The 25,040-nt window shown below is 51.0% G+C and overlaps 1 protein-coding gene across 1 annotated transcript; it reads right to left on the bottom strand.

Annotated features, from left to right (window-relative positions):
* Nucleotides 1-509: 509 nt before the first annotated feature.
* Nucleotides 510-23,461, bottom strand: ANPEP (alanyl aminopeptidase, membrane). The gene is made up of 20 exons (XM_050797632.1): nucleotides 22,490-23,461; nucleotides 21,854-21,996; nucleotides 21,608-21,747; nucleotides 21,022-21,148; nucleotides 20,784-20,938; nucleotides 20,417-20,530; nucleotides 20,177-20,320; nucleotides 19,972-20,037; nucleotides 19,769-19,834; nucleotides 17,975-18,147; nucleotides 17,651-17,727; nucleotides 15,963-16,096; nucleotides 15,797-15,852; nucleotides 14,103-14,250; nucleotides 9,525-9,616; nucleotides 8,942-9,052; nucleotides 8,651-8,818; nucleotides 6,902-7,042; nucleotides 6,446-6,527; nucleotides 510-1,118 (listed from the first exon to the last, which is right to left on the bottom strand). The coding sequence occupies exons 1-20, from the start codon at nucleotides 23,104-23,106 to the stop codon at nucleotides 966-968; spliced, it is 2,907 nt and encodes a 968-aa protein (XP_050653589.1). The 5' UTR covers nucleotides 23,107-23,461; the 3' UTR covers nucleotides 510-965.
* Between the last annotated feature and the right edge of the window lie 1,579 nt (nucleotides 23,462-25,040).

The following is a 25,040-nucleotide window of genomic DNA, read 5'->3' as shown; positions in this document are numbered from 1 at the left end:
ACCAGGTCTGGGACCCTGCGCTTGCTGCCTCCACTGCACAGAACTGTCCCACATTGTCCCAGGTGTTCCTGTGGGGCAGGAAGAGGGGCACAGCACCCTGCACCCTTGCCTCATGTTAAGAAGGGTGCTTCCTGAAGAGTACTCCCTGTGCTCTGCCAGGGCCCCTCTCACCAATCATTGTGGGAGCACTGGGTCCACAGCTGCCCACCCTCCACCTTGTGATGCCTCCCCACCACCCAGCATCTCCAGCTGCCATCAGAATAGGGATAAAAGGAGACCTGCAAACTGCCCAGCTAGCTCAGTCGATAGAGCCCAGAGTCCTGCAGGCAGACACGGAGGCATAGGTGCAGGGCACCTGCAGGAAGGGCCAGCAAGCTGGGCGCGTCTCCCCTCCTGTGCTCTGGAGTCCCAGGCTCCACGATGCTCCGCATGCACCCAGCTTCCCTCCACCCAGCCTCCCCAGCCGCTGTGCTGACCCACTCCTGCTTTAGTTTAGTAATGAGTCTCACTCATCTAGAAATCCTTTATTTACATTTTCTCTTAGAAAAAAAAATATACAGATCTGCTGCCCTGTTGATTCCTCAGATTTGGGGTCCTTAGGGAAAGGTGAAAGAGGGTACAGGGCGGTCCCCCGCAAGGCCGTCCATTGTCCATCGAGAGCTTCTGCTCATCTGGCCCTGGAGCTGGGCTTCCCTGAGATCAGCCCCAGGGCCCTGGGCGACAGGCGCCATGCCAGGCCTAGGGCGGAGTTGGCATGAGAGGCAGGGGCCGGGAGGTGCTCAGTCAACCTGGTCATCAGGAACTAGACTGGCTCACAGGCAGAGAGAACGTAGGCTGGAGACTTTGTCCTTGAGGGGAGGACACTGGTGCCTCGGGCTCCAGGAATGGAGGCCCTGCCACCAGCCGCTGGGATGGACACATGTGGGCACCTTGCATGGGGGCCGGGTGACTTTAAGGGCCAGGGACTATTTGCTGTTTTCTGTGAACCACTGGAGCACCACCTCCTTGTTCTCCTTCACCCACTTGATGTTGGCTCTCGTCTTCTCCAGGGCTTGCTCCAGGGCCCGGGTGCCTGAGCCGAAGCCTGTGTCCTCGTTGTCCTTCTTGAACTGCTCCAGCTGCCAGAAAAACAAAGATCCTCAGCCCCGTCTGGGTCCCTAATACAGCCTTGAGGAGGAGCTCTCTCAGGCCTCTGGCTTCCCACTCCCACTTTAGAGTCCCCATGGATGGGACCACATCTGTTCTAGGGAAAGAGAGGACGTCCGCCTTGTTCCTGGGCAAAGTCCTTGTCAACACAGAGGTCGCAAAATGACAATCCCAGGCAAAACCTGGCTCAGGAAGATTCTGGCCTTCATGTGTAATATTTCATTATAATATCAATCCCATCAAGAGAGTAGAGAGGGGCTAATGAAGCAACCAGCCAAATCTAAAATGTGGAAATTTCTACACCACAAATGATCCAGTTGCTTCAATAAATAAATGCTTTTTTTAAAAAAATACTCCTACAAATTAGAAGAGTTATCAGTCCTGGAGGTTCTATCCAGGCAGTCATCCAAGAGAATGAAATAAAAGGAATCCAGAAAGGAAGAAGTAAAACTATGTGTATGACATGTTTGCACACATAAAATTTTAAGGAATCCATTAAAAAAACTATTAGAACTAATGATTTCTGCAAGGTTGCAGGATACAAGAACAATACACAAAAATCTATTGTATTCCTATACACTAGCAATGAAAAACCTGAAAATGAAATTAAGAAAACAATTCCATGTACGATAGCATCAACAAGAATGAAATATTTAGGAATAAATTTGACAAAATGAGTGCCAGACTAGTATGCTGAAAACTACAAAACATTTTTGAAAGAAATTAAAGAACGCCTAAGTAAAAAGAAAAAAGACCCAGATAAATCTGTGTCCATGGACTGGAAGATTTAGTATTATTGAGATGCCTATAGTCCCCATAGTGGTCTAGAGATTCAATGTCATCCCATCAAAATTTTAACTACTTTTTTTTTTTTTTTTTTTTTTTTTTGCAGAAATTGATAAGTGATCCTAAAATGCATAAGAAATTGCAAGGGACCCAGAATAGCCAAAACAGTGTTGAAAAAGAACATAGTTGGCCAGCCTGGGCAAGATAGTGAAACCCTGTCTCTGCAGAAAAATACAGAACATTAGCCAGGCATGGTGGCATGTGCCTATATAGTCCCAGCTACTCAGGAGGTTGAGGTGGAGAGATCACCTGAGCCTGGGAAGTTGAGGCTGCAGTGAGCTGTGATCTCACCACTGTACTCTAGCCTGGGTGACAGAGTGAGACCCTTTCTCAAAAAAAAAAAAAAAAAGCAAATTGGAGGACTCACACTTCCCAATTTTAAAACTCACTACAAAACTACAATAATCAGGACAGTATGGTGCAGGCATAAGAATACAAATGTAGATCAATGAAATAGAATTGAGAATCCAAAAAGAAACCCTTACATTTACAGTCAATTGATTTTCAACAAGGTTGCCAAAATCATTCAGTGGGAGAACAGTCTTTTCAACAAATGGGACTTGGACAACTGGATATCCATATGCAAAACGAATGAAGTTGGACACCAACCTCATATCATATACAAATATTAAGTCAAAATAGATCAAATGCCTACATTTAAGTGAAAACATAATAAAACTTTTTTTTTTTTTTGAGGCAGAGTCTTGCTCTGTCACCCAGGCTAGAGTACAGGGGCACGATCTCAGCTCACTGCAAACTCCACCTCCCAGGTTCAAGCAATTCTCCTGCCTCAGCCTCCCGAGTAGCTGGGATTACAGGCGCCTGCCACTGCGCCCAGCTAAGTTTTGTATTTTTTTAGTAGAGACGGGGTTTCACCATCTTGGCCAGGCTGGTCTTAAACTCCTGACCTCATGATCCACCTGCCTCGGCCTCCCAAAGTGCTGGGATTACAGGCATGAACCACCGTGCCCAGCCAATAAAATGCTTAGTAAAAAACATTGTCAAGTCTTTTGTGGGTTTGAAAATTTTTTTGAAATAAAAAAAATAAGTATAAATCTTCATGACCTGGGGTTAGACAATAGTTTCTTAGATATGACACATAAAGCATAAGCAACCAAAGGAAAAAAAACAAATAGGATTTCATCAAGATTTAAAACTTTTGGGTATCAAAAGACCTATCTAGTGAGTGACAGGTCTCATAGAATGGGAGAAATACTTGCAAACCCTATCTCTGATAAGAGTCTAATATTCAGAATATATAAAGAACTTTTACAATAAAAAGACAACCCAATTTTAAAATAGCAAAAGACTGGGCACAGTGGCACACGCCTGTAATCCCAGCTACTCAGAAGGCTGAAGTGGAAGGGTTGCTTGAGCCCAGGAATTTAAGGACAGCCTAGGCAACATAGTAAGACCCTCTCTCGAAAAGAAAAATAATCAGTTTTACCCATTTCTCCAAAGATACACAAATGTGTATAAGGCCAGTAAGCACATGAAATATTCAACATCATGTAATTACTCATTAGGGAGATACAACTGAAAACCATAATGATACCACTTCCTACCCACTAGATGACTATACTAAAAAAGGGGGGAAAGGGAGATTAAGTGTAGACATAGAGCAATTAGAACCCTCATATGATACATTGCTAATAGTAATGGACAATGGTACCCTTGCTTTGGAAAACATTTTGTCAGTTTCTCAAAAAGTTTAAACACAGAGTAACCAAATGACCCAGCAATTCTTCTCCGAGGTGTATACCCAAGATAAATTGCCGGGCGCGGTGGCTCAAGCCTGTAATCCCAGCACTTTGGGAGGCCGAGACGGGCGGATCACGAGGTCAGGAGATCGAGACCATCCTGGGTAACACAGTGAAACCCCGTCTCTACTAAAAATACAAAAACTTAGCCGGGCGAGGTGGCAGGCGCCTGTAGTCCCAGCTACTCGGGAGGCTGAGGCAGGAGAATGGCGTGAACCCGGGAGGCGGAGCTTGCAGTGAGCTGAGATCCGGCCACTGCACTCCAGCCTGGGTGACAGAGCGAGACTCCGTCTCAAAAAAAAAAAAAAAAAAAAAAAAAAAAAAAAGATAAATTAAAACATGTTTGTACAAAATTTGCATGTGAAGGTCCATGATATTCATAATAGCCAGAAGACTGAAACAACCCAAATGACCATCAATGATGAGCTGAAAACAAAATGTGGTACATCCATGCAATGGAACATTATTCAGTCATAAAAAGGAATGATCCCTGCTACCATATGCATGAATCTTGAAAACATTATACTGGCCGGGCACGGTGGCTCAAGCCTGTAATCCCAGCACTTTGGGAGGCCGAGACGGGCGGATCACGAGGTCAGGAGATCAAGACCATCCTGGCTAACACGGTGAAACCCTGTCTCTACTAAAAAATACAAAAAACTAGCTGGGTGACGTGGTGGCGGGTGCCTGTAGTCCCAGCTACTCGGGAGGCTGAGGCAGGAGAATGGCGTAAACCCGGGAGGCAGAGCTTGCAGTGAGCTGAGATCCGGCCACTGCACTCCAGCCTGGGCGACAGAGCGAGACTCCGTCTCAAAAAAAAAAAAAAAAAAAAAAAAAAAAAAGGAAAACATTATACTAAGTGAAAGAAGGCAGACAGACACAAAAAGGTCATGTATCTATGATTCCATTTTATGAAACATCCAGAATAGGTAATAAATCCATAGAGACAGAAAGTATATTAGTGGTTGCCAGGGGCTGAGGGGACCAGGTAGGAATGAGGAGTGACTGCTAATGAGTACGAGGTTTCTTTTTGGTGTAATGAAAATGTTCTGGAATTAGACAGTAGTGATGGTTGTACCACGTATTTTTTTGTTTGTTTGTTTGGTTGGTTGGTTTTGGTTTTTTGAGACAGGGTCTTGCTCTGTCACCCAGGCTGGAATGCAGTGGCACCATCTCGGCTCACTGCAACCTCTGCCTTCCTGCTTCAAGCGATCCTCTCACCTCAGTCTCCCGAGTAGCTAGGACTGCAGGTATGCACCACCATGCCCGGCTAACTTTTGTATCTATTTATTTATTTATTTATTTATTTATTTATTTAGAGATGAGGTCTTACGAGATTGCCCAGGCTGGTCTCAAACTCCTGGGTTCAAGGGATCCTCCTGCACTGGTCTCCCAAAGTGCTGGGATTACAGTCATGAAGCACCCCACCCACCCCACCTTGTTAGTACACTGAAAACCACTTAAAATGGTGAGTTTGATGGTTCATTAATTATATATCAATTTTTTTTTTTTTTTGAGACAGCGTCTCACTCTGTCACTGAGGTTGGAGTGCAGTGGCTCAATCTTGGTTCACTGCAACCTCTGCCTCCTGGGTTCAGGCAATTCTTCTGCCATAGCCTCCCAAGTAGCTGGGACTACAGGGACTCCCCCACCACACCCAGCTCATTTTTGTATTTTTAGTACAGACGGGGTTTCACCATGTTGGCCAAGCTGGTCTGGAACTCCTGACCTCAGATGATCCACCCACCTTAGCCTCCCAAAGTGCTGGGACTACAGGCGTGAGCCACCATGCCCAGTGAATTACATCTCAATTTTTAAAAAAGACAAACTAAATCCAAGTTGAGTTTGTCAAGCTTCTAATTCAAACATATATATCAATTGTAAAAAGACCTTTTATAAACAACTCAGAAAATTGAATATGGCTTGGGTATAAGATGATAGTAAGAAGATAGTTATTTTCCTGGGTTTGCTAAGGACAGTGTGATTATGTTTTAAGAATGGCTTTATTGCTGGGTGCAGTGGCTCATGCCTGTAATCTCAGCACTCTGGGAGGCTGAGGTGGGTGGATCACTTGAGGTCAGGAGTTCAAGACCAGCCTGGCCAACATGGTGAAACCCCGTCTCTACTGAAAATACAAAAAATAGCCAGATGTGGTGGCACATGCTTGTAATCCCAGCTACTCGGGAAGCTGAGGCAGGAGAATTAATTGAACCTCGGAGGCGGAGGTTGCAGTGAGCAGAGATCGCACCACTGCACCACTCCAGCCTGCATGACAGAGTGAGACTCAGTCTCAAAAAAAAAAAAAAAAAAAAAAAAAAAGAATGCCTTTATTTTTCATAAGACTAAATTATTTAGAAGTAAAATTATATAGTGTCAGTGATTTGCTTTAAAATTGCCCACCCAGAAAGAGTACTGGCAAAATGTTGATAATTGTTGAACCTGGGTAATGGGTACACGGAGGTTCCTTATACCACTCTTTCCTTTTGTGCCTATACGAAAATCCCAAGATGAATTTTTTTTAAATTGAATTATCAACACTTCCAAAGTCTGGCTACTCGGCTTCCTCTGTAAATGAGGAAGGCCTGGCGGCGTGGAGCCTGTGCTCCCTCAGGGCCACAGTCGGGGAAGAATGCAGTGCCCTTTGGCCTGCGAAGGAAGTAGGCAGAGCCCAGGGCTGGGGAATGACTTCTTACCTGCTGCAGCTCATACTCGGTGGAGAATCGTCGTGTCACTGCCTGGATGAGGTTGGAGAAGGAGAACGAGCCACCACCATAACTGCAAGGAGGGAGAGAGGTGAACTGTGAGGGAGGCCGGGAACTAAGGAGGCTCATCCTCACACCTACGGGAGAGGGAGCCATGATTATAGAGGAGATGAAATGATATGCCCTGGAAGACCCCACTAGGACATGGGGGAGTCACAGCTTGAACACAGCTCTGACTGCCGAGTTCCTCACTCCCCTCTCTTTTTCCTTCCAAATGGGAAAAGGGACGGCCCGTACCCCAGCTTGTCTTTCCATTCCTGCCCCCACGCTTGGCTGATTTTTGTCCACTCCTGGGCAGTGCCCCCGGCGTGTCTTACGTGCACAGACCACCCCTTGGGGCCCCAGCCTCAGCGCTCGCTGTGCCTGACACCCACTCCACAGACTCACTCATTAAAGAGCTTCTTCCAATTGCTCTGGACAAAGTCCCAGACCAAACTTTGCCCGATGACGTTGTTGGTAATGCTGATGATGGTAGAGGTGGCATCCTGCTTCCGGATTAAGTCGGGGTTCAGGGTGTAGCTCAGGTACCTAAGAGGGCCAGATGCTGAGTCAGCTACTGCTAATTTCATAAAGAGCACAACTTTTGAAAATCAACTGGATCAATAGGATGTATGCTATGATTTCCAGTTTTTAATGATAAATGTTTTTTGTGGCTTCAGGCCTTTCATCTTGAAAGATTTTATAATAGAATATAAAGTAACAGAGTAAAGGTGAAATGGCTATTAAAATGAATCAAGGCCGGGTGTGGTGGCTCACACCTGTAATCCCAGCACTTTGGGAGGCTGAGGCGGGCAGATCACGAGGTCAAGTGATCGAGACCACCATGGCCAACATGGTGAAATCCCGTCTCTACTAAAAATACAAAAAATTAGCTAGGCGCGGTCGCATGCTCCTGTATTCCCAGGAGGCTAAGGGTGGAGTATCACTTGAACCCAGGAGGCAGAGTTTGCAGTGAGCTGAGATTGCACCACTGAACCCCAGCCTGGCGACAGGGTGAGACTCCGCCTCAAAAAAAAAAAAAAAAAAGAATCAAAACTCATCATTTTTGAAAAATAAGTTGGGGAAAATACATCAATTCTGTTGAATGAGTGTCTAAACGTAAGCATTTTGCAGTCTCAAAAATGAATCAATTATTTTAAATAAATCCTTTATTTTCAAAAGCAGCTGAAAGGAATAAGAAAAAAAATTATTCATTTGAGAAGAAAATGAGTCCTTTGGGGAACTTTCCATGGGGGTTTTGATGGGGATAAAGAGACAACCAGGGCTCAAAGCAGGCTTCTTAAACTTATTTACAATATTTCTTTTTGCATTTTTTAAAAATTTTGAAGCTTTCAAGTTTTAATCTCTCCTTCCTTCCTTCCTTCCTTCCTTCCTTCCTTCCTTCCTTCCTTCCTTCCTTCCTTCCGTCTTTCTTTCTTTCTTTTCTTTCCTCTCTCTCTCTTTCTCTTGCTTGCTTGATGGAGTCTCACTCTGTCGCCCAGGCTGGAGTGCAGTGAAGCGATTTGGGCTCACTGCAACCTTCGCCTGCGGGGTTCAACTGATTATCCTGCCTCCCGAGTAGCTGGGATTACAGACATGTGCCACCACGCCCAGCTAATTTTTGTATTTTTAGTAGAGATAGGGTTTCTCCATGTTGGCCAAGCTGGTCTCGAACTCCTGACCTCAGGTGATCCATCCACCTCGGCCTCCCAAAGTGCTGGGATTACAGGTGTGAGCTACTGCACCCTGCCCAAGGGTGGCTCTTCTTTACTGCATCCAGGTGATGGCATATGAGGCACATGGTGGGAGGTGGGGACCCTCATCCAAGGGCTTGAGGGAGTGCCCAGCTGGACGTTTGAAAGGACCCAAGTCCAGCTATGCCAGAGCCTTTGACAGAAGGGACATGAGTTGTTGTTAGGTAAAGGCTAAGAGGCCACAGCAGCTAGGAGCAGAGGACATGGACCCAGACCTGAGTCCGGATCTCGTCTCTATCACTTATTAAAGCTTCTGGTCTGCACCAGTTGCTCTGGAAATACTGCCTCCACCTTAACAGGTCTGTGAGGGTCACGTGAAGGATCTGGCAAGGAGTGTGGAGACCTGCCTGGTTCTCCAGATGGGGAGGGGGCTCTCGCATTCCCACCTTGCCCCAGGACTCACCTGTTCAGGATCCACACCTCGTTGCTGCAGGCCAGGGCTGCCCGAAGCTTGTCGGCCTCATTGACCAGTGTGGCATTTCGGAACTGCTCCCAGGCGAAGTCCCACTCCTTCTCACCACCCTGGGCAATAGCATTGCAGTAGACGGTGGACCGCAGGTTGGGGTGGATCCTGGCGTGGCGTAGGGAGGTCAGATGTGGAGCAGCAGCAGGGAGGGTGGGACGGGGTCTCCTGAGGGCAGGGCTGTGGGGGGCAGATGAAGACTGGCAGAGGAGGCGCAGGGGAGACACTCACGGGTTATTATTGGGGTTCTCCATCCACTGCTTGAAAAGGCCAGAGACCATCTCCTCACACTCTGGAACTCCATTGGAGCAGGCAGTGCTGATGGCGTTAATCTCGTTGTACCTGCCCCAGGGGTGACACGCGGTTAGCACACCTGGCCACCTCCAGCCAAGATTCACCTCTTGACACACAATCCCAGGACGGCACCCTGCCTAAGGCTTTGTGGCCTAACTGGCCCTCTGGGCCCCCGGTATGTGTTTTGTGCCTTGGGCCTGAGGTTCCTTGGTCCCCAAAGCAGCCCAGAGACCCAAAAGGGCAGGAACAGGCTCTAGCCCCAGTTTCAACATCTGCAAACCATATAACTTCAAGCCAGTGGGATGAGCTCAGAGTTTCAGTTTGGGTCTTTGTATAAAGAGGTCCGATGGGCCCACAGGCCACATGGAGCCTCAGGGCAGGGCCTCCCTGCTCCTGGGTGGGGGCCTCTCCCTGCCTGGTGCCCCCGCATTGAAAGCTGCAGCAAAGAACACTGCCAGGATGTTGCTCTTGACTCTCTGGGATGCCCAGGACCTCCAAACCCATGAGAGCTCCCACTCACTGGTCCATCAGGTTTTCTGGGATCTCCCTCCAGTTGTTGGTGTTATTTCTGAAGTGAATGAAGAGGGGTGTGACCTGCTTCTTCAGGTAGTTCTGGGGAAAAGAAAACATGAATCGCATCAAAGACTCATGCCTGACCTGCCTGGAGCCCCATGGAGCCTCTGATGTTGGGGGGCAGGCACTGGCAGAAAGGTCAGAGGTCAGGGCCTCACCTGAGGCCAAACAGTGCTCAAAGGGGCCCATAGAAGTCCAGAGTTCAAATAACTGAGCTGAGTTTCTTTCTGCTTAAAGCCTTAGTCAGTTCCAATATTCTTTGTCTAAGGGTAACCATTTCTTAATATAAAATGTTGGGTTTTCCCTTCACAATCATAAATATTCCATGATTTGCCAGGCGCAGTGGCTCACACTTGTAATCCCAGCACTTTGAGAGGCTGAGGCGGGTGGATCACCTGAGTCCAGGAGTTCGAGACCAGCCTGGGTAACATGGTGAAACCCCATTTCTACTAAAAATACAAAAAAATTAGCCTGGCGTGGTGGTACACACCTGTAATCCCAGCTACTTGGGAGGCCGAGGCAGGAGAATCGCTTAAACCCAGGAGGCGGAGGTTACAGTGAGCTGTAATCGCACCACTGTACTCCAACCTAGGTGACACAGCACGACTCCATCTCAAAACAAAAAAAACAAAAAAAAACAAAAAAAACAAATTCCATGACTTATTGTGGGGAATTTAGAAAACACAGAGAAGCATATGCAGAAAATAAAACACACCCAGGAGCTCACCAAAACTATAGTTTCAACATTGGTGCATTTACACCTTCTTTTTTCTATACTTTTTTCTTTGTTACTTAGCATATTCTGCACATGGCTTTTTTCTCCTAACATTGTAGTGTAAGCCCCACCCCATGCTAGTACAATCCTTTGTGGACTCTGGTTTGACATGTGGGTTGATTTCTGTGCCCACCTGGATCCACATCCAAATGTAAGAGGAATAAACCCCCAATAACAAAGAACAGCAGAGGCAACAGCAGATGCAAGGTCAACATAGTTTAGGCAGCTGGGACGCGCAGAAAGGGAGATGTACCAGGCTTGGCAGAGTGGGAGAATTTGCAACTGAGAATCTGCAAAAGGGGAGACAGAAGCAAAGGAACTTGCTGTGACAAGACTCAGAAAGGGACAAGGCCAGGCATGGTGGCACATGCCTGTAATCCCAGCACTTTGGGAGGCTGAGGCGGGCGAATCACCCGAGGTCAGGAGTTTGAGCCCAGCCTGGCCAACATGGTGAAACCCCAAAGCTACTAAAAATATAAAAATTAGCCAGGCGTGGTGGCAGGCATCTGTAATCTCAGCTACTCAGGAGGCTGAGGCAGGAGAATTGCTTGAATCCGGGAGGTGGAGGATGAAGTGAGCCAAGATCGGGCCACTGCACTCCAGCCTGGGTGACAGCAGGATTCTGTCTCAAAAATAAATAAATAAATAAATAAATAAATAAATAAATAAATAAATAAATAAAAATTAAAGGGACAAGTCAGCAAGGGACAGAGGGGAGGTGAAGACTGCAAACAGGAAGATGAAGTCAAAGTCTACAGAAGGAGTCATTCAACCCCCAAGTCCCCACTTCCCTCCTTGTAGAGGGCAGTACCCCTCACCACCCCCATGAGAGAGAGTGAACCAGGAGGCTCAGGAAGTGGGGTCACCAGGCCACAGTGGGAGGGTTGCTGGATTGCAAAGAGGGTCAGAGGTGAAAGTTTCTATACTGAAAGGCGGCACCCCAATTCCCCTCCCTCCTGTGTCCCAGAATGGGAGTACTACCAGCCTCATTGCACAAGACAGAAGCTCACTCTCTGGAAAAACTGCATGGTCTCCAGAGAACAAACCCATGGACATTAATTTTTGAGGGTCCCCAGTGAAGAGTTACTTGGCCACCCAGTCACCTCACAATGAGATCCCGCAGACAACACACTCCACCTTCTCATGGAGCTTCCAGTCACATTTTGTTTGTATTCCTCTCAAATCCAAAGGGGTGGCTCAGCCTCCAACTTGAAAAGAGGCCAAAACAAACACAAAACTCAAGAGGAAACGAGTCAATGGAAAAAAAAAAAAGAAAACTTCATAAGAGCCTGTAATAAATATCCTCCGAGAGTGAAGAGAAGATATTTCATAGGATGCTGGAATCAGAAAGAGCACTTGGAAATTTAAAAATATGACAGAAGAAATGAAAACAATTTCTAGGTGAGGTGGTGTACAAAGCTGAGGGAACCTCCCAGGGGGCAGAACAAAAAGTCAACAAGCTGGAAAACAGAAGAGAGAAAGAAAACTAGGGGATGAAAGCAAGATAAATAAGCTGGATTTACAAGGGTTCCAGAAAGAGATAACTGGAAAAAAGGAGGGGAATAAAGTTTAAAGAAACAATACAAAATCTTCCAATACTAGATGATGTGAATGCCAGTCCTGATTGGAAAATGTAGATGGAGAAGAGGCCCAAACCAAGGCCCACCAGGACTGAGAGATGCTCCCAAAGTTTCCAGAAGGGAGGAAAACTAGTCACATTCAAATCACTGGAAATAAGAATGGCTCTGGGCATCTCATCAGCAACATGACAAGCCTGATGTCAGTGGAGCAAGACCTTAAACATTCAGAGGAATGATTTTCCATCTTGAAACTTCTAAACTCAGCTGAACGCTCAATCCTGTGTGAAAGTGGAGTAAAGACATTTCAGATGATCTACCCCAGAAAAGCCACCTCTCATGAACCCTTTCTCAAAAACTCCTGGAAGATGTACTCCCCTATAAGAGGAAAAAAAATCAAGAAAGAATCTGTGGGATGCAGAAAACACAGTAGAGGGAGGCACCTCCAAGCATGGGAGCTGTGTGGCAGCTCTGGAAGAGAGCAGGCAGAATAGGACTCCAAGAGGAGTTCAGTTTCAAAACTGGGCTGGGCACGGTGGCTCATGCCTGTAATCCTAACACTTTGGGAGGCCAAGGAGGGAGGACTGCTTGAAGCCAGGTGTTCCAGACCATCCTGGCCAATACAGAAAGATCCCATCTCTACAAAAAAATTAAAAATTTTAAAAATAGCTGGGCATGGTGGTACACATCTGAGGTCCCAGCTACTGGAGAAACTGAGGCAGGAGGCTCCCTTGAGCCTAGGTATTTGAGGATGCAGTGAAGCGTGATTGCACTGCTGCACTCCAGCTTGGGCAAGAGAGTGAGACCTTGTCTCTAAACAAACAAACTTACAAAAACTTGACCTATTGTGTGATACATTTGTAACTGTGTACAAAAAAGGAAACATAAACATAGTACTCTACACGGCTCAGCAGAGAATGCTATTTAGATAATCACAATAAAGCAAATGCTTAACACTGATTTGACTAAATATTATGATTTAACTACATTAGGAGGATGGGGGAATGTGGGGAAGGCAAGTAAGAGGGTTGAAACTTCATTTACCAAAATATCTCATTTACCATAATGGATATTAATTAAAAGATAATTGAACTTTTTTTTTTTTTTTTTTGAGATGGAATCTTGCTCTGTCACCCAGGCTGGAGTGCAGTAGCACCATCTTGGCTCACTGCAAGCTCCGCCTCCCAGGTTCATGCCATTCTCCTGCCTCAGCCTTCAGAGTAGCTGAGACTACAGGTGCCCGCCACCACGCCCGGCTAATTTTTTGTATTTTTAGTAGAGATGAGGTTTCACCATGTTAGCCAGGATGGTCTTGATCTCCTGACCTCATGATCCACCTGCCTCAGCCTCCCAAAGTGCTAGGATTACAGTTGCGAGCCACTGTGCCCGGCCTAATAATTGAACATTTTTTAATGAAAAAAGATCTCTTCAAGCATGACTTAATGGCTGCATATTACACCCTCAAATGAATATTCTACAGTTTAACCAATCTTCAACCTTTAGACATTTAAGTATTTGTGTTTTGTTTGCTTTTTGTCTTTTATAAACTGCTGCAGTGAGCATCCTATGGGTGTAGCTTATTCATCCAGAATAAGCTTGAGTTTCCTTTTGGTCTCCCAAGTGGTTGCCTCAACCCTCAAATAGGCCCCTATGCTCAGCATTAAAATACTCCAAAGCAGCCAATACCCACATCTCCCTCATAGCGCAAGTGGGCTGGCCGGGCAGGTAGAGGCCTGCCCATCTTACAGAGGAGTTAACTGGGCCTGAGAAAGGGCTGCCCAAGGCCACACAGCTGGCAAAAGATAGGTCTTCTGGCCCTCAGCATGGTGGCCTTTTCTGTGCCTTCTGAAAGCATTAATTCTCCATATTTCAAGTCAACAAACTTTGCTGAATTCTCCACGACCTTTATTTTTTTGCCCCACACAGCCTCCTCACCTCCTCAGTGCCTGCTTACTCACCTTGATGTCCGTCCATCTCACTCTTTCACCTATGTGCTCTCAGGAGAGAACCTGACAAAGCAATCTTCCTTTTTTTTTTTGTTTTGGTTTTTTGTTTTGCTTTTGAAGGTTCCCTGACCAGGAGCCCAATAAGCAATAGTCTATTAACTTCCTAATAGTGCACTTTCAGGCACTGGGGAGAACTGGTTCTTGAACCCTGCCATGCACCTCCATACCTTCATGGGGCCATAGACCTCGGAGCGGTCGAACATGAGCTTGAAGTAGCTCAGGCTGCTCAGGGCGGCCTCCCAGGGCATGTACTCTGTCTCTTCAATCAGGAAGAGGGTGTTGGTCAGCGCCAGAGTGACAGGGACCTTACGGGCACTGGGAATAAACAGAGGGGCCCAAGTAAAGCACCCCTACCCAGCCCAGCCACAGACTAGGAACCCCAGGCCAGGCCCTCAAAGATGCTCCACACCCCTAGGTCCCCTGTATCCGCTCCTGGAACCTGAGGTCCCAGATTCCCAACTGAACCAGCTCAGGCATTTGCCATGGAAAAGGAGCTACATGGCTGCTGGGTGGTGCCACAAACAAGGCCCCATCCTCACCCATTGCCAGTCCTCCTCCCTTGCTTATTATCTCCATTTTACAGATGAGGAAACTGAGGCTCAGAGAAGTGAACTGACTTACCCAAGGTCACACACCTCACGAGAGACAGAGCTGAGATTCAAAAGGGCAAGAAACCCGTGTTCTTAACTCTGCCCATCTCTTCTTACTTTCTGGGCACTCTAGGCCTTTCTTTCTCCTCTTCCCTCTGCCTTCTGTACACATTTAGCTCACAAATGTCCTTGTCTATGGGTGACATCACTCATGTCCAAGAGCTTAGAGTATCTCACCCCAAGCAGAGTAGGTGCTCAATAAGTACCTGTTTATCCATGATGCATCCCTCCTGCCCTGTAAAGCCCAGATTTTTGGCACCTAGAACAGTGGCTTGGCATAGTCAGCCTTCAGGAAAAGCTTGGTGCAGCCGGGCACGGTGGCTCACACCTATAATCCCAGCCCTTTGGGATGCCAAGGCGGGTGGATCACCTGAGGCCAGGAGTTTGAGACCAGCCTGGTCAACATGGTGAAACCCCATCTCTACTAAAAATGCAAAAATTAGCCGGGCATGGTGGCACATGCCTTTAATTCCAGCTACTCAGGAGGCTGAGAAGGGAGAATTGCTTGAACCCAGGAGGTGGAGGTTGTAGTGAGCCAAGATCATGCCACTGCACTCCATCCTGGGTGACAGAGCAAGACTCCATCTCAAAAAAAAAAAAAGGGGGTGGGGGGGCATGGCCGGGTACAATGGCTCATGCCTGTAATCCCAGCACTTTGGGAAGCTGAGGCGGGTGTATCACAAGGTCAGGAGTTCGAGACCAGCCTGACCAACATGATGTGAAACTCCGTCTCTACTAAAAATACAAAAATTAGCTGGGTGTGGTGGTGCAGGCCTGTAATCCCAGCTATTTGGGAGGCTGAGGCAGAGAATGGCTTAAACCTGGGAGGTGGAGGCTGCAGTGAGCTGAGATCGCGCCACTGTACTCCAGCCTGGGCAACAGAGCGAGACTCCGTCTCAAAAAGAAAGAATAAAAATCAAAAACGAAAACAAAAAAGCTCGGTGCTGTGGAGTGGAGCACGGCTTTGGAGTTGGACAAGCCTCTGTCTGGCTGTCATGAACTACTGTGTGACTTTGGGCAAGGTGTCACATTCTGTATCTGTGAAATGGGTGTGTGGGGGCCCGGGGAGGGACGTCCAGGGAGCGCAGGTGCTCACTGCACAGCGCCTGGCATACGGGAAGGGCAACAGGAGGAGCGGGGCCTCATTGCAGACTCCGACGTGCTGCAGTCACGAGCTTCTGCAGCTAAGCCAGGAAGGCGAGAGCACTCACCTGGCCAGGTTGAAGGCATCATTAATGATCTGTGCCCGATTGATGACAGGGATGGCCTAGAATGCGAAGCAGAGCATGTGACCATGGGTTGGCTGTGGGTAGCAGGCCTTGCAGTCTCGGGCCTGTCCTGGGGCAGGGGGCAGGGCGAGGGGTGGCAGACACCCACCAAGTGGTTTGTCTGCAGCTGAGTCTGAATCTTCCTCCAGTTCTCTTCGTCGTAGTTCACTCGGTAATAGCCCGTCACATTGAGGTTCAGCAGGACCCACTCATTGCCTGATGTTCTGAAGAGATTGTTCTGGGCTGCGGAGAGGGATGAGACCTGGGCAGGGCTGCTCAGAGGCCATGGGCTGACCCCTGGACCTCTTGCAAGATCAGCTGCCCCTGCAGCCTGGCACCACCTCACCCTCAAGCTTCTGGGGTGATGCTAAGGGTGGGGAAAGAAGGGGTGAAGAACTGGGCTGCCAGTGGCTTCACAGACCATAAGCCCATGAGGATGGCATGCCACTCCAAACCTCAGCACCTGCCCTGCCTCCCCAGGCTGTGCATGGCCAGGCCAGCTGCCAGGCCGCTCACACTCAGCAACCCAGGCTGTTCCTCCTCATTGCCCTCCTCCACACTCCATCACACCTGTCACCCAAGTGGGAACCACAGGCAGCCCTTCCTCTCCCTTCCCCTCCCATTCACCCAGTCCCCCGGTGCTGCTGTCTCTTCCTGGGGCTTAGTGCCCCTTCTCCCTGTGGGTCCCCCTCCTCCCTCGCTCCTCCCATACTTTGTTGCAGCAGTCAGAGGTCAGGGCCAATAGGTTGCTCATTTCCCACCTGCCCCATCCACTGCCTCCTGCAGACCCTGGGGCTCTTGGGGACCAGCTTTATCTCTTGTGCACACCTGTGCCCTAGCCACACTCAGTCCCCCTACTCCCTCCTACCTCTATCCCTGGCACTTGCTATCTTCTCTGCCTGGAATTCTTTTCTCTGCCACATTAGCCTTCCTGATTCCTATTCTTCCTCTAAGACTCAGCTCATCTCCGCTGGGAAGCCCTCCCTGACCTCTCCATGAACTCGAATCTCCCTTATTCCCAGCTCCATGTCCCCATACCTCACTCGCCCCAACCACAGACTCTGAAAGCACTCAGCACAGCACTAGATTGCCTCCAACTTCTTGCCCTCCTTCATCTGTAGCCTTGGCCAAGGCAGAGGATGACTTGTCATGCCCTTTGCTTCCTCAGTGCCTGGCTGAGTAGGGCTGCTCATAACATGTGCCAGGCACTACTTTAAGCATTTTATGTGGATTCTCTTTTTTTTTTTTCTGAGACAGAGTTTCACTCTTGTTGCCCAGGCTGGAGTGCAATGGTGAGATCTTGGCTCACTGCAACCTCCACCTCCCAGGTTCAAGCAATTCTCCTGCCTCAGCCTCCCGAGTAGCTGGGATTACAGGCATGTGCCACAACACCCGGCTAATTTTGTATTTTTAGTAGAGATGGGGTTTCTCCAATGTTGGTCAGTCTGGTCTTGAACTCCCAACCCCAGGTGATCTGCTCACCTCAGCCTCCCAAAGTGCTAGGATTATAGGCGTGAGCCACCGTGCCCGGCCTAGGATTTTCTCCTTTAATCCTCACATAACCAATGGAGTTTTGCTCTTAGCCTCATTTTATAGATGAAGAACTAGAGACCAGAGAGGGATGGTAACTTGTCCAGAGTCACACAGCGAGGCAGCAGCAAAGTGGAGATTGGAACCAAAGAAGTCAACTCCATTTGTTGAATATAATGGAATGGCCCATCACAGCCCTTAGAACATGGGCCAGGAGCTAGGAGTATGGGGTGGGGGCTGCTGCCCACAAAGGTAGGGCTGGATTACCTCTTACATCCATCAGCCAGTAGTCCCCCTGCTGTCTGCCATCTCTGATGGATGTGATAGGCACAATCCACAGGTAACTGCAATTAAAGACCCAGAGGTGATGAGAGACGGCAGTGTGGTCACTGCCAGTGAGAAGCAGCTGTCCAGGCTCCCAGCTTCTGCCCAACTCTGGCTCCGAGCGCCCCTGATCTCCTGGCTCTGGAGGGAGGGTTTGTCTACAGTGGCTGGGGCTGGGACCACAGGAGGCCAGTCCTACTATGGTCCCTTAGTAACCGTCCTCTAACCCACCCACCTGACCATGCCTCAGTGACCCCATCTGCTCACTTGAATTCTGAGGGGCGGGTAACATTGGAATCGGGGTCAAGGAGGAAGTGCTCCTGAGAAAGGGTCCCCGTGCTGGTATCCACCGTGATGACCGGGAAGCCCATCTGCAGGGTCCAGCGATCCATGATGTTGTGCACGGTGGTGGGGAGTTGGACGGACCGGTTGTTCACAGCCTGTGGGTGGAGCGAGAGGGCGTGGCCATCAGTGGGCTGCCACCCTCCAGTCCCTGCCATCCAGGGCATCCTCTGCAGATTCTCGCCTCGACCCCAGGGGGCCACTTGTATGGGAGGCCTGGGAAGGGCACTGGGCTGGGAGCCGGAAGCTAGGGTCCCATCCAGCTCTGCCTCTCCTCGGCTGCTCGGTGCTGGACGAGCTGGAGAACTTCCCAGCAAATCTATGTGGCCCCCCATTCTGTGGTCCACCCTGAGGTGTGTATGTCAGGGAGGGGATGCCCAGGATGCCCATGGCTCTTCCTGAACAACACTGGGAGGATGACAAGAAAGAGAAGAGATGAGGGAAAGCCAGTGTTTGGGTGTCACAGGCAGGGGCGGGGGAGGGGGTCCTGGGGGTCGCATGAGGGAGGTGCACTTGTACTGGGGTGTGGGGCGGGGCTTAGGCACTGTTGCTGTCTTCTTGGATCTTCGCTCATGTACCTGCATTGCCTTTGTCATCACAACAGAAAGCCAACATCATTTGTTAATAACTGAAGAAAGGAATCACCTAAGAACAGGGCCACACAGAGGGCAGAAGAGCATGTGGGGAGGAACCAGCTGGGGACTGCGGGCCGAGGGGCTCAGGAAAGAAGAGTGAGAGGGAAGGAGGGAAGGGAGGAGAGGTTGGCTTCAGAGGGAATGCAGAGGGGAAGTTGGGGCAGATCAAGGAAGGTAGTGGGGGAGACCCAGGCAATGACAGTATCATTTTGTCAGCAGCATCTCGGGGTCGGCGGATTGGAAATTGCCCAGCAGGGACCTCGACCCCAGCTGTGATGACAAGATCCTGGGTCTCGCTTCCCCAGTGAGACTGGCCCGGACTGGAAGTGCAGCAGCAACAGTGGGGGAGAAGCTGGACGGGAATTTGGGGCCCGGAACTCTGGAGGGGCTGTCGGTGAGGAGAGGACATGTCTGTCCTCTGGCTGAAGAGGCTGGCATTGGGCAGGGCTTCAGGGAAGGGGTGGGGGGCAGCTGTCAGGGAGCAGAAATGATGGGGGCAGGATGGAGAGCAGGTGGACTCCAACCCCGGGGGAGGCGGAGGAGCGGCGGCCTCTGGGGGAAGGCAGGAGGGTGCAGGCAGTCTGAGGGTTTGCCCCACACACAGGGGCTGTGCGGGGTCTGATGGAGAGGAACTCCAGGCGGGACAGGGGCAGAGGGCAGAGTTCTTGCTGAGGGTGGAGCTGTGTGCAGAGACGTGCCCGGAAGGTGCCAGCAGGGACACAGGGCAGCCAGGAGTGGGAGAAGATTGAATGCTCAGCTCCAGAGTTCCAGGCAGAGGCGGGTTTGGACTTGGGAACCATGAGGGCAGTTTCCTCACCACCAGGAAGGGGCTCTACAGCTCCCAACAAGGAGCCCACTGTAGCCTGAGGTCAGATGCCAGCCAGGGCCTGGACCACGGCCTCACTCAGACACCTCCTGCAAGGAGCCATCCTGGTGCCCACTATAGGGAGGAGCAATGGAGGCTCCATCCACCCTGCAGGGCTGGTCAGCTGGACCCATTCTCTTGTACACGTGCTGCCCCCAGGCACCTTCAGCATCTCAAGACCCCAACAGGATGGCTGTGGAGGGGCTGGCTGCTACTGACCTCCTGCAGGTGGTCCCACAGGTTCAGGTAGATGGTGTTCTGGTAGGCAAAGGTGTGGAGGTAGGACTGTAGAAAGATGGGGCATAGTGAGGGCACAGCTGGAGCCCCCCAGGTTCCCCCTCTGTGGTGGGCTAAGGCCCGGGTCAAGGGCCAAGGGCAGAAGGAGACCCACCCTCATGGCTGGCCCAGGGTGCGGTACTCACTGCCAGGCCCTGCTTGAATACATCCTCGGACAGGAAGCTGGAGAGCATCCTGAGGACTGAGGCGCCCTGGGGAGGGGGTGAGGGGGTACTCAGAAGGCTGTGCTGAGCCACCAGGACCCTGTGCCTCCAGACCCCAGCTTCAGCGAGGCCCCTCCAGGCCAAGTCCCCACCTCCCTCCCTGTGTCCCACGAGGAGTGGGCTGCACCTTGCTGTAGGAGATGGAGTCAAACAGCTCACTGATCTGGGCCGGCGTGTTGATCTCCAAGGCAGGAGTGGACAGTGGGTGGGAGGAGGCCAGTGCATCCACGGCCATCACGCGGTACACTTCGTTCAGCACCATGAGGTCTTTCTGCAAATTCCCCAGGGCCATCAGGACACTGGCCTGGTAGCGGTGGCCCAGGTCTCCCTCCACACCCCCCAACTGGACCCCAGGGCAGCTGCTCACCAAGTTCCAGGTGGGCTCTGCATAGTCAGCACCCAGGTACTCCACGTAGGAGGCAAAGCCCTCGTTCAGCCACAGGTCATTCCACCACTCTATGGTCACCAGGTTCCCGAACCACTGCAGGGGGAGGGGTCAGCTGGGCAAGCCACGCCCAGGCCAGGCACTGAGAGTCCCCAGAACTACCCTCCCCAGGGCTGGCCACCTGCCAGGCACAGTGGGGACTTCACCAACCCCATCGTGACCCCTTCCTGCTGCCCTGCCAGGCGGCACCCTCCTTCCTTCTCAGCAGCCTGGGACGGAGCCTGGACCTGCGCCATCTCCTCCTGGAGCCCCCGTTTCCTTCTCTGCACTCCCCGAGATGGGGGTCTACCTGGTGGGCCAGCTCGTGAGCAATCACAGTGACCACCCGTTCCTTGTTGCTGCTGGAGGAGGACAGGGGGTCGAACAGCAGGGAGTTCTCCCGGTAGGTCACCAGTCCCCAGTTCTCCATGGCGCCGGCGTTGAAGTCAGGCAGGCCAATCTGGTCTGGGGAGGCGAGGCCATTGGCAGGATGGCCTCTGGGAGTAGAATTCCAACCACTGCCTCCCTCCTCGAGGACCCCCACTCACCTGATTTTGGAAGTGGGTAGGGTGTGTCATAATGACCGGCAAAGAAGTTAAGGATGGGGCCTGTCACGTTCAGGGCATAATCGCCGTGGCCCGCCGCAATGGCACTGGGCCGGGCCCAGATCCGGATCTGCAAGGTGTGAGGAAGAAGCAGGCCAGGGGCCCCTGTTTGATCCTGGGGCAGGTGGGCTGGGTCCCAGGGCCCAATGGGCTGGGGGGATCCCCAGTGGGCCAGGGCTGGGGGTCAATCAAGCTAAACCTAGAGACCTGGTCAGCAGAGGGGAACGCTAAGGGGGCCTGGAAGCTGTGGGTCCTAGAGAAGGGCCTTTGGAGAACACCAATCATCATAGCCACCGTCTGTCTGGTACTGGTGGGTCAGGAACTCCCTTCATGAGGAGAAACCATTGTTTTCACTTTTCAGGTGCAGAAATGGAGAACCAAAGAACAAGACACTTGCCTGAAATCACTCAGAGCTGGGATTCAAACCCTGGCCTAACGATTCCGAAACTGGTACAGGGATGAAGAGAACAGGAAGACCCCTCAAGCCAGGGCCAGCCCAGGTGAAGGAGAGATGGGCCTAGCCTCATACCAAGACACCATTGGATGCCCGCTTCTCCACGTAGGTGAACTCGCTGACAATGAAGGCCAGCAAGTACGTGGACATCTTGGGCGTGGTGTGGAACTCGGTGACAATCCAGTTGGGGTCTTCTGGAAGTGGGGTGCTGGGACCTGGGCAGGGAGTATGCAAATGTGTGAAGATGCATCCTCCTGCCCCGCACCCCAGCCCCAGCGTGCCTGCCCCCTGGCCGTGTGGCCCCAGGCAGGGCCCACTCACCTTTGGGAAGCATGTTGGACAGGGCTGTGAGGTCCTTGGGGTGGATAAGCGTGATGTTGAACTCGGCCTTCATGGCTGGTTCATCGAAGCATGGGAAGGACTTCCGGGCGTCTGCGGCCTGCATCTGCGTTGTGGCCACCACCCTACCCCAACCAGAAAGTTAGAGGCTATGCCAGGGCCGGCTCTGAGGGTGCTACCAGGCATGCAGGGAAAGGGGTACATGGAAGGCTACCCCAGTCTAACCCCTTCTCCTGCTCCTGCCCCCGCCTCCCCCAGGAGCCTCCGGAGCCCTGCCAGGACAGCTGACTGGTGGAGAAGGGGGCTCCTTCTGGATTCGGGGTGCCAGCAAGCTCTCAGGGACCTTGGGTGAGTTTCTCTCCTCTGAGCCTCAGTTTTCCTGCCTGTTCAAGGGACACTCCATCCCTCATCCCCAGCTTCCTGGTGAGGGGTGGGGAAGCCCTCCCAGTTTGGTGTGTTGGCAGCTGCTCTGCCAGCAGCTGCAGGTGAAGCAATGGGCCAGCCTCGGGCTCCACAGGGTTCAAAGGCCTGCAAGTTAAGTCCTTCCTTGGCCCTCAGAATCCAGCCTTGCCTCGGCACCTCGGATCCACCCCACCGGGTAGCCCAGCCGACACTCACTTTTTGACATCGCCCTCCATGTACTCGCTGCGGTAGAAGCCCGCCAGGTCATCTGCCAACTCCCCTTGGAACTCACTGTCCATCTCATATTGGCTGTCCTTCACCAGGGAGCCCCTGAGGTGCACCACCAGGTACTCAGTGGGCTCCACCAGCTCGGTTCTGTCGATGTCGGGGGGCTGGGAGCCTCCCACTCCACGCAGGACCACCCTGTGCCCCTGGCTGAGGGTGTAGTTGAGCTTCTTGCTGTGGATGATGATGACGTCGGTGGCCTCCTTGCAGGTGAAACGGACGGTACTGGAGCCCTTAAAAATGTATAGGCCCCTGTCATCGGGGGTGAGGTATGGCCTCAGCGTCACCTGGTAGGAATCGGGTTTCAGCGTGTTGGGGAGGCGGTAACGGTTCCACAGTATGCTTTGGTCCAAAGTGGTGGCCAAGGTGGGGTTGCTGGTGGTGGCTGAGGCAGACGGGGTGGTGGAGGCCTCGAGGGAGCTCTTGGCATTCTTGTTCTTCTCCTGGGAGTACACCACTGACAGTGCGATGATCGTGCACACGGCCGCCACGCCCAGGAGGATCCCCAGGATGCCCAGGGACTTGGAAATGTAGAAGCCCTTGGCCATGGTGATGGTGGGGAGGTGGCTCAGGGAGCCTCAGGCCAGGCGGAGAACGGAGCAGCCCCAGGCTGGGCTTATATCCCTGAAGGGGAGGAGCCCCACAACAGGCAGACTGGGCAAAAATTAACCAGGGCTCCAACAGGCGAAGGTCACTGGACTGGGCAGGGGCACACTCTGCCTGGGGAGAGAAGATCCAGGAACAGTGTGTAGAGCTGGGCTTGGGGGTGCCTGCTGGAAGCAAACAGTGTCTGGTTACAGGCTGCAGGCAGCCTGGGATCAGGCCTGAGGGCTGAAGGGCAGGCTGCCGGCTAAGGGCCCAGCAGGCAGAGCAAGTGGCCAGGTGGCATTGCATTGATCCGCTTGAGAACTGAGAGGGTGGGAACAGCATCAGAACTGAGGTTAGAGTCAGGGAAGGACTTCCCAGAGGCGAGAGATGGGAGGTGTACAGAGAAGGGTTCCTGGCTCCTATTAAGAACACACTGGGGTCACCCCTTTGGTTGTATCTCTGGAAGGATGCCAGGAGCTCCTCAGTGACAAGGTCCCAGCCTCCCTTTCATTCTTCAAGAGCACGGAGTTCCTCCAGGTTCCCCTCCCTGCCCCTTCTTGCCAAATACTTTTTCCTCCATTATCAGCTCACGGAATAAAATGAATTGAGTTGTTTTGCTTTTTTGCTGAAGGCTTCATCTCTTTCCAGCTGTGACCTTGAGCAGGTAACTTTACCCTTCTGAACCTCTCTCCTCATAAATAAATAACAGTATTTGCCTCTCAGGTTTGTTGAACAGATTTAATGAGAAAACACATTAAACACCAAATAGTAGAATGATTAAAAATCATTCCCGGCTGGGCGCGGTGGCTCATGCCTGTAATCCCAGCACTTTGGGAGGCTGAGGTGGGTGGATCACGAGGTTAGGAGTTCAAGACCAGGCTGGCCAACATGGTGAAACCCCATCTCTACTAAAAATACAAAAAAATTAGCTGGGCGTGGTGGCAAGCACCTGTATTCCTAGCTACTCAGGAGGCCGAGGCAGAGAATTGCTTGAATCCAGGAGGCAGAGGTTGCAGTGAGCCGAGATCGCACCACTGCACTCCAGCCTGGGTAACAGAGCGAGACTCCGACTCAAAAGAAAAAAAAAAATCATTCCCTTCTTTTTTACCCAAAGCTCAATGATTGCCTCTTTCTATCCTTGGTAGAAATGAAGATATTGCTTACCATACTCAATAAAATACACACCTTACAGGAAAATTATGTTCATTGTCACTTTCCCCATCCACCAGCCCAGTTTCTCAGACCTCGACACCGCCTGACCTCATTCCACATCCAATTTACCCACATTCCCCCATCGCAAGATGCACTTGTCAAAGCCATTCTCATCATTTATGTGGACACAGTAGGGCCCTTATGGACTCCCTGCCTCCATTTGGGCCTGCTTGAACCTGCTCAACACAAATTGGATCATTTTATGCCACTGCTAAAAAACCTTCCTTCTCCTTGTAGAGTCCAGACCAGACCTTCTAAAGGAACCCACAAGCCTGGGTACAATCAGCCTGCTCATTTCCTGGCCTCTTCCCCTCTGTTGCAGTGCCCTAGCCACTCTGGCCTTCATCAAGCTCCAGGGCCTTGGCACATCTGTTCCCTCTGCCTGGATCTTCTCTCCCCTATTGCCTTGGTTAATTCCTTTCCATCCTACAAGTCTTCCGCAGGGAAGCTGCCCTGACCTCCCTGACCATGTCAAGCTCCTGTGAGCTCCATTAGCTCCACAAACCTGTTCTGCAAAGCCCCAGAACTCAGTGCAGTCTTCCCTTTGATCTGTGTGGTGATAACTTGAGTCCTGGACTGCAGGCCCCGTGACAGCAGGGCCTCACCAGCACTTAGCACAGTGTCTGGCACACAGTAGGTCCTCATTACTGAGATGTTGAGTGGATGTGCACATGCATGAAGA

Source organism: Macaca thibetana, chromosome 7, assembly GCF_024542745.1.
Source record: "Macaca thibetana thibetana isolate TM-01 chromosome 7, ASM2454274v1, whole genome shotgun sequence".
NCBI classification, from domain to species: Eukaryota; Metazoa; Chordata; class Mammalia; order Primates; family Cercopithecidae; genus Macaca; species Macaca thibetana.
This window is presented reverse-complemented; position numbering and strand designations above follow the sequence as displayed.